Here is a 14,087-nt window from a genome sequence, read left to right as displayed (position 1 = left end):
CTTCCTGGTAATGTCCTCATATGGCTGTTCCCATCATAGGGACTCCAACTTCAAGACTTAATCTAACCTTGATTACCTCCCTAAAGGCCCTATGTCTAAATACCATTACATTGGGGATTAGGGTTTTAATACATTGATTTTGGGAGGACACAAATATTTAGTCCATAGTAGATTGGAAATATTCTAATTCATAAATTCAGTGCTGGGTTCATTAGGTATATATTTTTTAATTATGCTGAAGCATAATTATGCTTAACCTCATTATATATATGGAACAAAAGTTATATATATAAAACTATGTAACTATATATATAAAACAAAAGTTATATATAAAAAACTATGTAACATAGTTATATATATAAAACTATGTAATGTATAAAACAAAAGTTATATATATAAAACCATGTAACATTTGACAAAGCTTTTCTCTCTTTAAATGTAGTAAAATATATATGTGTAAAATATATATATGCATCTGTCAAGTGTTACATCTGTCAAATGTTACATATCTTTTACATATATGTGCATCTGTCAAATGTTACATAGTTTTTTTGTTTTTGTTTTTGTTTTTAAAGATGTTTCAGTAACTGGACATTTCCCAGTCTGAATTTCTTGAAAGGTTTTGCTCAGGTTAAGTTGCAGGAGAAAAACTGAACTCACCCAGTTAGCCATACTATCTCTCTGCTGTCTTTCTACTTTATCCATCTATTTTTTACTTTTTTTGGAAACACAATTAACAGTAGTGGAGAGGTCTTTTCACATTGCCTGACTCTTCTGGTCTGTCCCATAAGGTTCCATGTACTCTGTCCAGAGCTCAGCTTATATGTCAGAAGATTCTGTCTGGTCTGCTCAGTCAGAGATATAAGCTCTCATTACCTCACTATTTGTGTTTGTATCTGTATTTAATGATGTTTGTGCTTGGCTTTGGCTGGGAATTTTGAAATCTTTGCAGAGTTTCCCAATTTGGTGGGCAGTTTTAGAAATGAGGGTATCAGCAGGGGAAAAAAAAAGCACAGAAAAATACAGTTTCCTCTTTCATCTGTGTCCCATATTATACAAATGTTCACTGAAAAGAGCACCAATTTTCTGGGAAGGGTTTTGACTAAGACTTTTCTCACCCTTTACCCCTGCTCTTCAATTCATGGTTCCCTCTTACAACGTGGTCATGTGCTTGCCCAAGCCTGGCTTATGAACCGTGCAGAATATTTGTGGGGTTTTGTTTTTTAAGCCCTAAACTGTGCACATGATGCAGTATTTAATTTGGAATGAGCTCTAAGTTTAGTCACATGTGCTTCTTGTGGTGTTTATCTTGGAATCCACAAGTAGGAGGGAAGTATTTTTGCATTTTATACATCTGGACATTGTTCATGGTCCTTCTGTAACTTGGGAATTCTGTGTGGAGCAAAATCCAAAGAACAGTATTAAAAATAACATGGAGTTATAATGACATCTGATTCAAAACCCTTGAGAATACCCTTCTGATCCCAGCAGAGTTTGTTTTTGAGGCGGTGAACTTTTTCAATTGTGTGTGGTTCACTGCTGGCCTGAGGAGAATGCTGGGATTATAAGGTTACCTGACACTCTTGCATGTAGGCTAATGGGTTTCTAGACATTCTGAAAGTCTATTGCAGATTTGGCATGGGGGAAGATTTTGCCTTTTGGCTTAGGGGGAGGATTTTGCCTTAATTTTGCATGGGGTATGATAGGTAAAGTGAATTCTGCTCCCTGCTGCTATGCCTCTGTCATGAGCATTGTAAGAGACCTGTGAGACTCTCCCTATTTCTCTCTTAAACTTGCCTAATTCCAGCCAGCTTAGAGCTAAAAGTTGACCCTGAGAGTGCCTCAGGCACTCTGTCAGGACTAGGGGTTTAGTAACCTTATCCTTCCCCTGATTTCATATAAGAAGTTGTTTTAAACAGGATTGGACATACAGATATAGCACAGTACATCCTCCTTTTGGCTAGGGGTCTGCTAAAATGGAACTAGTGGGAAGGGATGTACAGAAACTCCTGCTCTTTGAGTGAGTTTGCATATGGACAGTATTGGTTTTTGGCCCCAGCCTAGTTTTCTTTTATTCCCATGTCTCATCTTTTATGCAGTTGCAGAGAGCAGGCTGGGAAAGCAGAATGAAAGCTTCAAACAGATTTGCACTTGAATAAAAGAAAGAATGATTTCTCTTGTTCAGAGTACAGACCAGTTTGGGTAGAAAACTGTTTGCTTTTTTACTTTCTGGGTAAGGACTGTTTGCTTTTCTCTCTTTAAATGTAGTAAAGAAAGGAAAAGCTAATAAAGTAGTTGGACCTGCTGGTTATAATTCACAGAGAATTTTCAAATGTGTTTAATACAGTCTCTCATATAATTATAACAGAAATAAGTAATTGGAGGGGAAAGGTTAAAATCCTGTCGAGGTTTAAGAATCAGTTAAATATGAGGCAGTATGCTTGGATGAGACAACTAAACTAGGAGCTGCTTCTCTTCGCTGATTTCACTGGCCTTTGGGATTTTTTTCCCCTTTTACTTTCATAATGCATTTTGCAACTTTCATTTAAAAAATCCATCAATGTGTACACTTCTAGCAAATAAACACATCCTGGTCCTATTCTGGAAATCACAATGTAGCAGAGAATAGCTTGACTTCAGCTGAAGAGAAGTTAATGATAGGAAACCCAAGGATTGATACCAAGATCATGCTTGTTTAGTGTTTTAACGACTCCAGAAGGAAATGGTGAAATCTGCTGATGACACCAAATTGCTTTTGCTGATCCAAACAAGGATTTCTGGGAAGCTGCTTCAGAGCATTTGGAGTAGTAGAAGAATTGAGCAATATGGTGGCAGGCACACTAAAGTGAAGGTTTACGTGAAGTAGCAGGAGTAATGTCAATGCACTGAAGTTTCAAAGCCTGCCAAGTCTTCCAAGAAGACTACAGAGTCTTTACAGTTTTATGAAAGGAAGACTTAAGACAGAGAACATTTATAAGTGTAACAAATGAAAACTATTATGGGAATAGCTGCAGTTATAAAATTCAGTGACTTAAAAATACGATGCCTGAGTTTCTTTCTTTTTAAATGTCAGCATAGTGTATCCAAATGGATGTTCTTTCTCTCAAAATGGTCATAGAAGATATATACCCATTTTATGCATACTCTTTTCTTGGTAGGTTCTTTTGTCAGTTTTCTGTGGTGGCAGGTCTTTCTTTTGTAGGCTGTTTTGAATTTTGAAACAGTCAACTGTCATTTAGAGCTGAGTGTGATGAATAAGATGGGTGGTCAAACTAAGTAACAGATTAAAATATATTAAATATAATAAAATACAAAGTAGTAAAACGTATGTTCTTTTATTGCTTTCAAAAGAGATTCTAAAGGAAATTATCAGTGAGAAATTGCAAAAAACATTTGTGTACTAGTAGTATTAGATTAAGTTCTTGGTTGATACATTTCACAAACATCACTTATTTAGATATGTAAGTTATGAGGCTTGTATTAATACACATTTTCTTATATTGGAGACAAACCATCTTTATAAGTGACCTTTAAAAATTTTTTTCTTTGTGCTCCCTAAATATACAATTAGGGAGGAAGAAGGAGGTTTTGAATTAACTGGAGATTTCCTTAATGTGTTGAATTTTCTGGCTAAAGGCTACATCTTTGTAATGAAAAAGACCCTGTGGGTTAAAAGCTATGATAGGCACTGTCACAGGAGCTGTGAGCTGGTCATCTATATCCATCCACTGTCTATCTATTATTCCACCCATCCCTCCATCCATCCATCAGTCAATTAAATCATTTTTTACCATTGGCTGTGGAGTTGACATCCATTTATTTTAAAAGAACAGTGAATCACAGCTCTTTTCCTCAAGATGCTTGGTTTTATTTGCATAGTAGTATATCCATGTGAAACAAATAAACAGCAGTCATTTTCACTGATGTGAGTGGAGTAAATGGTTTTCAAGCTTTCTCTCTGGAATCTTTATTTTGCTTAAGCACTTTGAATACTATTTGACATACAGTAAGTCCTCAATAAAGGTTTGTTATTACTATTACTGTACCTCTTTCCTCTAATATATAGAGGTAAACATTTTGGTTCCTATTATGATACTTGGGTTATAATGAATTCGGGCTCACTTAAGAAGAAAGTGGAAAGAAAGCAGGTAAATTGTTGTTCAGATACTAACATATGGGTGGAGATACAGATATAGGTATAGATATAGATAGTGTGTGTAGGTAGGTATTTACATATAAGTATGTTGTATAAAGTGACAGATTCTAAATTTGCTACATTTCTCGTTTCTTTTGCTGGATAAAACCAGCAAAAGTGATGTGATTTGAGCAGACACAGTAGATGGCACTATAGGACTTAGTTTTTAAAGAAAACAGTGCAGGCAGGGGGAGTGGGGGTGTGGAGGGGGAAGAAAACTAAAGCACATTTTAATAGGCGCTTTTGTACCACCAAGACAATTTTGTTTTAGAGTACGTGCCTTTAAGAAGTAAAGCTTTTTTTTTTTTTTTTTTTTTTTTTGACAGAGCTGGAGAATAATTTTAGGAAAACTAAATCTCCCAATTGCTATGTTTGTGCCAGCTTTGTCACTTGGAAAGTATTAGTTGTGTTTTAAGCCATAAATATATAAGGAAGTTATTTTCTTTCAAAACATTGCCTTATTTATGAGGCTTTTTTAGTTTTTGTTTTTTTAGCTGTCTTTGTCTCTGTTTTTAATATTTTTGCTCCTAGCTTTTTTGGCCCTTTATTGTTTTTGTTTTTGTTTTTGTTTTTTGTAAGAATGTGGTTGTAAAGTTAATTTGAACCATATCAATATGACTATAGTGTCATATTTTAAAATTCGGCTATATTTTAACAGGCCTTAAAAACATAGGTTTACATTAAAGAATAATATAGTGTTTTCGATACTACAGTAGTGTGTTTTATTTACTTGATCTTATTTAATCTTAGTACTAATTGTATGAATATCATTATTCACTTTTTTTAGGTAAATAAACGATCTCAGGGATACTTAGTAACTTGCCAAGCTCATATACCTAGTGGGTGAACTGGTAGTTGCTGCAAGAGTTTGATCAGCACATTAAAGTTGTATTTTTTGAGCACTTACTGTGTGCCAGGCAGTTAATCACTGGGCATACCATAGTGACCAAAGGTGACCTGGCCCTTGCCCTTATGAACTTTATAGTTATTAGATACCCAATAGACATTTTTTTGATATCTGCTGGATTAAGAATGAGTCAAGAAGATGCAAAGATGAATTTGAGGCATTGTGATTGTTGGATAAGCCAGGGAGCACTTTGACCAAAAAGAAAGAAAAAAATCATAGCTACCTTGAATGTATTACTATATTAAAATATCTTTTTAGTTGTACTCCTTGAAGCCAAGGAAAAAGCAAGACCTCCCTTGGCTACAATGAGTGGCTAAACTTCTAGATAAGAATCAATAATAGTAAGGAAAATCTGGCTATACTATTATGTCAAAATTTTCCACTGATTAAATGTTATTAAAACATCTAAAGCAAGAAGGTGTTAGTCAGCAGTGGAAGTCTGAGATATTAATGTGGTTTGTGCACAGTCTAAGACCATGTTAACTTCTAGATGGCTTCTCTAGCATTGTCTGGTGAGACTTTTTAGAGTACAGCCAGCTTAGTGATACCTCAAATTGCCAACTACGCCTTTCATCTTGGGACATTAAACATTTTTCTTTCAATTGAGTTTTTCTTCAAAAAGTTTCACTTTATTATTTTCACACATGATACCAAGCTCCTGAGATATTGAAGGATATGTGATTGGTGAATAAACAGACCAAGAGTTGTTTTTTGTTTTTTTAGTTTTTGCAACAGAGTCTCGCTTTGTCACCCAGGCTGGAGTGCAGTGGCATGATCTCAGCTCCTGGGTTCAAGGAATGCTCGCGCCTCAGCCTCCTGAGTAGCTGGGATTACAGGTATGCACCACCATGCCCAGCTAATTTTTGTATTTTTAGTAGAGATGGCGTTTCACCATGTTGGCTAGGCTGCTCTCGAACTCCCGACCTCAGATGATCTGTCCGCCTCAGCCTCCCAAAGTGCTGGGATTACAGGTGTGAGCCCCCGCCTCTGGACTGGACCAAGAGTTTTAAATTGAGGTCTATGATTGGGTTTCAGTAAGTGTATGGAACGCCTAAAATTATATAAAATTTTATGTGTATGTACTTATAATTATTCTGGGAAGGAAGTCCATAGCCTTCACAGTTTCGCAGTGTTTCATAGCCCTTAAATGGTTAAAAATTGTTGTAATTAAGACTTTATCAAAAGGGGTGTTCAACATTCACTCAAGTTCAGGATTGTGGAAAGATAACTCTCTTCTCAAACAGGCATCTTAGAGGAAGGGCTGTTTCAGTTCCTTTTAATAACTGTAATCTTGAGATTTGGAGTGAATTTGGGATTTAAAAATCCCAAAATAGAGTTTCGGAACTCTCAGCAATTAGTGCTATATCCTGTTTTGAATTGAGGGATAACTTTTGGGGAATTTGAATATACTTTTCTCTAATTCAGCCTTTAATCAGATAAATGATTATTTTTGAAAAATGAAATAGAAAGGAGTAGGAAAGGGGGAAAAGTTGTTACATTTCTCTCTCGTGCTTTTTTTTTTTTTTTTTTTTTTTTTTTTTGAGATGGAGTTTTGCTCTTGTTGCTCAGGCTGGAGTGCAATGGCACGATCTTGGCTCACTGAAATCTCTGCCTCCTGGGTTCAAGTGATTCTTGTGCTTCAGCCCCCCGAGTAGCTGGGGTTACAGGCATGTGCCACCAAGCCTGGCTAATTTTGTATTTTTAGTAGAGATGGGATTTCACCATGCTGGTCAGACTGGCCTTGAACTTCTGACCTTGGGTGATCCACCTGCCTCTGCCTCCTAAAGTGCTGGGATTACAGGTGTGAACCACCACGCCCAGCCTAGCAATTAATTTATAAATTTTATTTCATCCCTGGTTAAAAGAGTTCTTTTAGATAAAACAAAAGCCTTCGGTGTAAGCAATATGATCATACAAATGGATATTGTACTTTAAAAAAAAAACAAACAGCTGGGCGCGGTGGCTCAAGCCTGTAATCCCAGCACTTTGGGAGGCTGAGGCGGGTGGATCACGAGGTCGAGAGATCGAGACCATCCTGGTCAACATGGTGAAACCCCGTCTCTACTAAAAATACAAAAAATTAGCTGGGCATGGTGGCAGTCACCTGTAATCCCAGCTACTCAGGAGGCTGAGGCAGGAGAATTGCCTGAACCCAGGAGGCGGAGGTTGCGGTGAGCCGAGATCGCGCCATTGCACTCCAGCCTGGGTAACGAGCGAAACTCCGTCTCAAAAAACAAACAAACAAACAAAAAAAAAACCAAAAGAAAACACAGGTTTAAAAAGAGAAGGGATGGATATACTACTTCTGTCTTTCCTATCTTCTGCCATATTCTGAGCTTTGTGTATATTCCCCTGAGGAGCAGGCTAGTGATAACTTAAGCTTGCAGTTATATATTTCTGATTAAGTTGTTACTTATGGTTCTAGATATAAGAATAAAGAAGTAAATTAGATTTCTTAATTTGATATATTTAAGTCCCTTATTTTGATCTATTATATTTGATAAAACAGTAATCTTTCAGTACTAGCCCTGTTACACATAATAATAATTTCTATCAAATAGGGTTGTGGTGAGGGTTAGACCAAATTATAAATGTTAACTGTTTAATGCCATGCTCTGAACTTAACACATGCTTATTAAATATTAACTATTGCTGTTGCCATTATCACCATCATTAATAAACATTTATATTATATATCCCCATGACCGAATGTACAGTATAAAGCAGAAATAGTAAAATTACCCAAAGACAAAAAGGAATGGGAAGGTCCAGTTGATTAGCCTCTTGTTTAGAGGAGCAGATTATTCCAGGGGTTAGGAAATACTTTCCTGTAAGGCATGTTTAGCTTTCATTTATGGATTGATGGCAATATAAATACCTCTTTTGACATGAGAAAAATATAATAATGGCATTACATCAATTATAACTTTCATGAGGGCAGGGACTGTGTTTGATTTACCTTATGTCCTTAGCTCCCATTTCACTGTCTGGCTCGTGGAAGGCATTCTGTTAAGTATTTGTTGTCATCTGTCTATGTTTTCTTCTTTGTCTTTCTTTAGCTTCCAAAAAGAGTTATTTTTTATATTCATAATTTCTTATTTAATCAGTAATGCGACTCCCCTAGAATTATTAGTTAAAATACAGATCTTTCTTGGAAAGAGACTGTTTTGTCTGAAGCAAATGACTTGGGAGAAAACTTAGCATTCAGGCTTAAGGTATTTCTGTACAAAGACTCATATTTGATCCTAAAAAACAAAATAACTTATCTTCATTTGTATATATGTTAGAAAATTCCTGATGTTTAACACTTAAGTTGCTTTGTGTTCTGGTGTATATATTATAATGGAAAAATCTGTAGCCTAAAAGGCACTGTTTTCAATTAGATATTTAAGAAACACTTTTTACTCTCCTATTTTAAAGAAAAACTTTACATAGCCCATTTATGTTCATGTCTTTTTTAGCCAGCAAAACATTTACAACTATTGAAAATAAGGTTTTTCAGAAATCAATACTGATCAAAAAGGAGTATAGGTACCGTGACAAACTTAGGTAAATAGTTTTTTTTTTTTTTTTTTTTTTTTTTTTGTGAGACGGAGTTTCGCTCTTGTTACCCAGGCTGGAGTGCAATGGCGCGATCTCGGCTCACCGCAACCTCTGACCCCTGGGTTCAGGCAATTCTCCTGCCTCAGCCTCCTGAGTAGCTGGGATTACAGGCATGTGCCACCATGCGCAGCTAATTTTTTGTATTTTTAGTAGAGACGGGGTTTCACCATGTTGACCAGGATGGTCTCGATCTCTTAACCTTGTGATCCGCCCACCTCGGCCTCCCAAAGTGCTGGGATTACAGGCTGGAGCCACTGCGCCCGGCCTAGGTTAAATAGTTTTATTTGTTAAGGAAAAAGTCTGTCTTATGGAATTGTATATAAAGTACTAAATTGAATATATAGTTATATGTTTGTGTTCCTTTTGCATACTAGAGTCTGGGTGTACATAGACTCAGCATAATTTGTTATGGTCCAAAGGAATATATATATTTTAAGATGGACTCTTAGTCCTAAGAGTGAGAGATGATCCTACAACCAGTGGCTTGCTTGGTTGTAGGATCAGATGCGATTAAGTTCAGATAGGAGACATTTTGAACTTCTCTGGTTGTAGAGATGCTGCCTCCCTATTTCCTACAAATATACAGTGTACTCTGGATGTCTTCTGAGACAGAGTAGAAATAGAGCGACCTCTTGCAACAGGAATTGGGGTCTGGAGATATATCCTACCCAGCAGCACTATTATAAGTATTTTGGTTTTGGTAGCAAATTTCCTTACAGTACACAGCCGTACCTTGAATATATCGTGGTTTTGGCATCAGACCACCACAGTAAAGTAACTATTGCAATAATGTGAGTCATACATCTTTTTGATTTCCCAGTGCATATAAAGGTTATGTTTATACTATACAGTAGTCTATTAAGTGCACAATAATATTATGCCTAAAAAAGCAATGTACATACCTTAATTTGAATTTTTTTATTGCTAAAAATGCTAAAGATCATCTGAGCCTTCAGTGAGTCATAAGCTTTTTGTTGGTGGAGGGTCCTCTCAGTGTTGATAGCTGCTGACTGCTCAGGATGGTGGTTGCTAAAAGTTGGAGTGGCTGTATCAATTTCTTAAAATAAGACAACAATAAAGTTCATTGATTGATGCTTGAATCAATTTACTCTTCCTTTCAAGAAAGATTTCTCTGCAGCGTATCATGCTACTTAATAGCATTTTACTCACAGTAGAACTTCTTTTAAAATTGGGATCAGTCCTCTGAAACCCTGCTACTGCTTTATCAACTAAGTTTGTGAAATATTCTAAATCCTTTGTTGTCATTTCAACAATGTTCTTAGCATCCTCAACAGGAGTAGTTTCCATCTCAAGAAAATAACTCCTTTGTTCATTCATCATTACTTTGCTCATACCTTATCCCTCATCTGTTCAAGTTTGGTCATGAGATTGTAACAATTCAGTCACATCTTTAGGTTCCACTTCTAACTCTAGTTTTCTTGCTATTTGTATCATACCTATAGTTACTTCCTCCACTGAAGTCTTAAAACCTTCAAAGTAATCTTTGAGGGTTAGAATCTTCTTCACTCCTGTCAGTGTTGATGTTTGGACCTCCTACCACGAATCAGAAATATTCTCAATGGCATCTAGAATGGTAAATTGTTTCCAGAAGGATTTCAGTTTTCTTTATCCAGATCCATCAAAGGAATCACAATCTATGGCAGAAATAGCCTTACAAAATGTATTTCTTAAATAGTGAGACTTGAAAGTTGAAATTATTCCTTGATGACTGGATGCCGTGTTAATAGGCATGAAAACAACATTAACCTCCTTGTACATCTTCACCAGAGCTCTTGGGTGGCCAGAGGCTTTGTCAATGAACAGTAATATTTTGAAAGGAATCTTTTCTTCTGAGCAGTAGTTCTTAACAGAGGGCTTAAAATATTCAGTAAGCCATGCTGTAAACAGATGTGCTATCATCCAGACCTGTTGTTCCATTTCTAGAGCACAGGCAGAGTAGGTTAAGCATAACTTTTGAGGGTCCTAGGATTTTCAGAATGGCCAGTGAGCACTGGCTTCGACTTAGAAAGTTGCCAATTGCATTAGCCCCTACCTAGAGACTCAGCCTGTCCTTTGAAGCTTTGAAACCAGGCACTGACTTCTGCTCTTTAGCTATGAAAGTCTGATGTGCCATTTCCCCCACACCCAGTATGAGGCTGTTTTGTCTACATGGAAAATCTGTTGTTCAGGGTAGCCACCTTCATCAGTGACCTTAGGTAGATCTTCTGAATAACTTGCTGTAGCATCTTGCTGTACTTGCTGCTTCGCTTGCGCTTTTATGGAATAGCTTCTTTCCTTATACCTCATGATGCTACCTTTGAGAGCTTCCAACTTTTCCTCTACAGCTTTCTCTCCTCTCTCTGCCTTCATAGAATTGAAGAGAGTTGAGGCCTTGCTGTGGATTAGGATTTGACTTTAAGGTAATGTTGTGGCTGGTTTGGTCTTCTGTCCAGACATTTGGTCTCCTTATCAGCAATAAGGCTGTTTTGCTTTGTTAGCATTCATGTGTTCACTGGGGTGGCACATTTAATTTCCTTCAAGGATTTTTCTTTGTATTCACAGCTTGGCTGTTTGGTGCAAGAGGCCTAGTTTTCGGCCTGATTCAGCTTTTGATATGCCTTCAACATTAAGCTTAATCATTTGTAACTTTTGATTTAAAGTGAAAGATGTGTGACTGTTCTTCTTTCTTGAACATTTAGAAGCCATTGTAGGGTTATTTCTTTTTTTTCCATTTTTTTCTCTAACCTGATTCAGAGAAATCTAGAGTTATTAAATGGCCTAACTTTCATATTTTTATGTATCAGGGAATAAGGAGTCCAAAGACAGGCAGAAAGACAGGGAATGGCTGTCATGGTGGAACAGTCGGAATATATAGATTTATCTATTAGGTTTGACATCTTATAGGACTGCAGGTTGTGGTGCCTTAATAGTAATGTCAAAGATTGCTGATCATAGATCACCATAGCAGGTATGATAATAATGAAAAAGTTTGAAATATTGTGAGAATGACCGAAATGTGACACAGACACAAAATGAGCACATGCTGTTGGAAAAATGGCACTGATAGTCTTGCTCAATGCATGGTTTCCACAAACCCTCAATGTGTAAAAGACCACAATATATGTGAAGTACAAGCAGGTATGCCTGTATGTAGTTGGTGCCTGTGGTTTTGTATCCATTGAAATATACCTTCACTCATTGGGTCTGCAGCTGGGTGTAATAATAATATCATCTGGTTGTCAGTGGACTTTGAGTCATCATCTTTCTTCTGTGATAGTTTGCTATTATCAAGTTAAATTTTTATGAGATTTTTCAGAGCAGAAATTGAACATTAAATGGTTTATTAACCAAAATAAGGCACCTGCCTTTAGACTTTAATGCAGTCCCATTTTTTTTTTTTTTTTCCCTGTAGCTTATTGTCTTCCTGGTTTAAAATGCTTAAGCAGAGAAGAGTAACAGTATGGTTAAAAGTTTTGAAGTTAGAAAGTTGGAACTTGCCTTTTTTTTGATTATATGATCCTAAGAGTCACAAGAGAGTAGGCAGAAAAATTACTATTTTATCAATAGGTGAAAGTTCAGGTTTATCTGAATTTAGAATATTAAATTGTATTTTAACCATGCTGCATGTTTTTATAACATATAAATCATAATTGACTTTATACTATTCTGTTGTTTTATGAGGTGATCTGATGTGGCTGCAAAGTTGTTAAAGTTAACCTTGAAGGAACCTCCTATAGCTTAGTGTTCATTTGCAAAATCAATCACATTTTTTCTTCTGCCCTGTTAAACTGATGGAATCATTTTCTAGCATATGGAAACATTTCTGGACCTCATGCTCTTTTGTGTAAATAACCCCATGTGACTCACAAATGTTGAAAAAGCAATAGATATTTCCAAATGCTATTAGAACCATCAAACTAATATATCCTACAGGTATTGAACAAAAAGTTCTTCATTGGGATAAATGAAAACCAGAATGAAGTCTAAGTCACTGTTTCCAGTGAAGATTAGTCACTCTTTCCACTCTAATTCCAGAATTTCTTTAATTTTTGTGCATATGTTAGCAATAGTATTGTCACAAAAGATTCAAGAGTCATCTCCTCAGGTAACCTATTGTTACATAAACCATTTGTAGAAAATGCTCCCTGGCTTCATTTATAGAAAAAGTGATAACTGGAAGTTAAAAACAGTTGTCCAAAGTTTTGAACTATAATAAGCTTATAGTAAGCTATTTTGAAGTATCATTGTCAATACAAAGTACATACCAGTGTGAGATTTTAAGCAGTAATAAAATCTATGCATGGAAAAGTAAGTGAAGTGTTTCTGCAATGTTTATGAATGGACAGATATATGGGAAGAAGTGATATTAAGCCTTGTCATACATTCTGACAATGTACATGGACAGAGCTAGAGTGCTTATTAAGATTAGTAACGTATCATTGCAATATGATGTGCATGCCGCGGTCTAAACTTGTTCCTAAATGACATCTTGAAGTTTGGCTTGTCCAAAAACATCTTTTGAGGAAGGACAGATGCTGTATGCTTTAAGGAAAAAAAGAAAATAAGTGACATCACCTTGTATTAAACTTAATGAGGTAAAGTAAGGATGTCTTCTGAAAAATTGGCCAGAAATAGGAGTAGTAGGAGGGGGAAGAAAAGGAAGAGGGGAAGAAGCTCTTTGAGAAATAGAAATAGTTGAAAATATTTATATCTAATATTGTTAGGAACACAACATATAAAAGATTATTGGCAGAGTGTGACTTCAGGACTACCCGAGGATTCTAAAGGCAAAGGAAAAAAAGTGTTTTTTTTTTTTTTTTTCTTTTAAAATGCTTACTAATTCTGAATCAGATGTTCTTTGGCATCTTAAACCGAATGCCTGTAATTATATCAGCTATTTTGTGAGGCTTACATATATATATTCTAGTCCTGTCTAGTATAGAACACTATGCTAAGCATTGCAGAAAGAGTAAGATGGATAAGATATTGCTTGTGTCCTCAGAGAACTTATCTAGGAAGAGTTAGAATATAAATATTCAAACATCTGTAGAAAAAGCAGAATCAACCATCCAAGAGGACTGTGTAGACAAGACAGATCTAATCCTTTAGTTAACGTAAATGCTTCATGAAGAGGGTAGATGTGAACGGGATATTATAGTATGTGTTGAATTTGGACAGATTAAGATGGGACTGGGGTCGGAGTTAGGCTTTTGGCAAAGAAAATAGCATGGACAAAGATAGAGCAGAGGTGGAGATGTAGGGCATATTTGGAAACAGGAAGCCTGCTTTAGAGTGAAGTATAGCTTTTGCAGAAGAGAATGGTGGGAGATGAAATGACAAATAAAACTTGGAGCCAGGTCATGGAGGGTTTTAAAAATGAGA

At 36.2% G+C, this 14,087-nt stretch overlaps 1 protein-coding gene across 8 annotated transcripts in view; it reads left to right on the top strand.

Moving 5' to 3' along the window:
• RAD51B (RAD51 paralog B) overlaps positions 1–14,087 on the top strand; it is a 747,205-nt gene that overhangs the window by 114,595 nt on the left and 618,523 nt on the right. The window contains exon 8 of one of the 8 annotated variants that reach the window (XM_074393088.1): positions 5,826–8,646. The exons of the other annotated variants lie outside the window; for them this stretch is intronic. Coding sequence (XP_074249189.1) covers positions 5,826–6,035 — 210 coding nt within the window. The 3' untranslated portion in view covers positions 6,036–8,646. Of the gene's footprint in view, positions 1–5,825; positions 8,647–14,087 lie in introns of those variants that run through there. 8 annotated transcript variants of the gene reach the window in all.

Source organism: Saimiri boliviensis, chromosome 2 (genome assembly GCF_048565385.1).
Source record: "Saimiri boliviensis isolate mSaiBol1 chromosome 2, mSaiBol1.pri, whole genome shotgun sequence".
In the NCBI taxonomy this organism is placed as follows: Eukaryota; Metazoa; Chordata; class Mammalia; order Primates; family Cebidae; genus Saimiri; species Saimiri boliviensis.
This window is presented reverse-complemented; position numbering and strand designations above follow the sequence as displayed.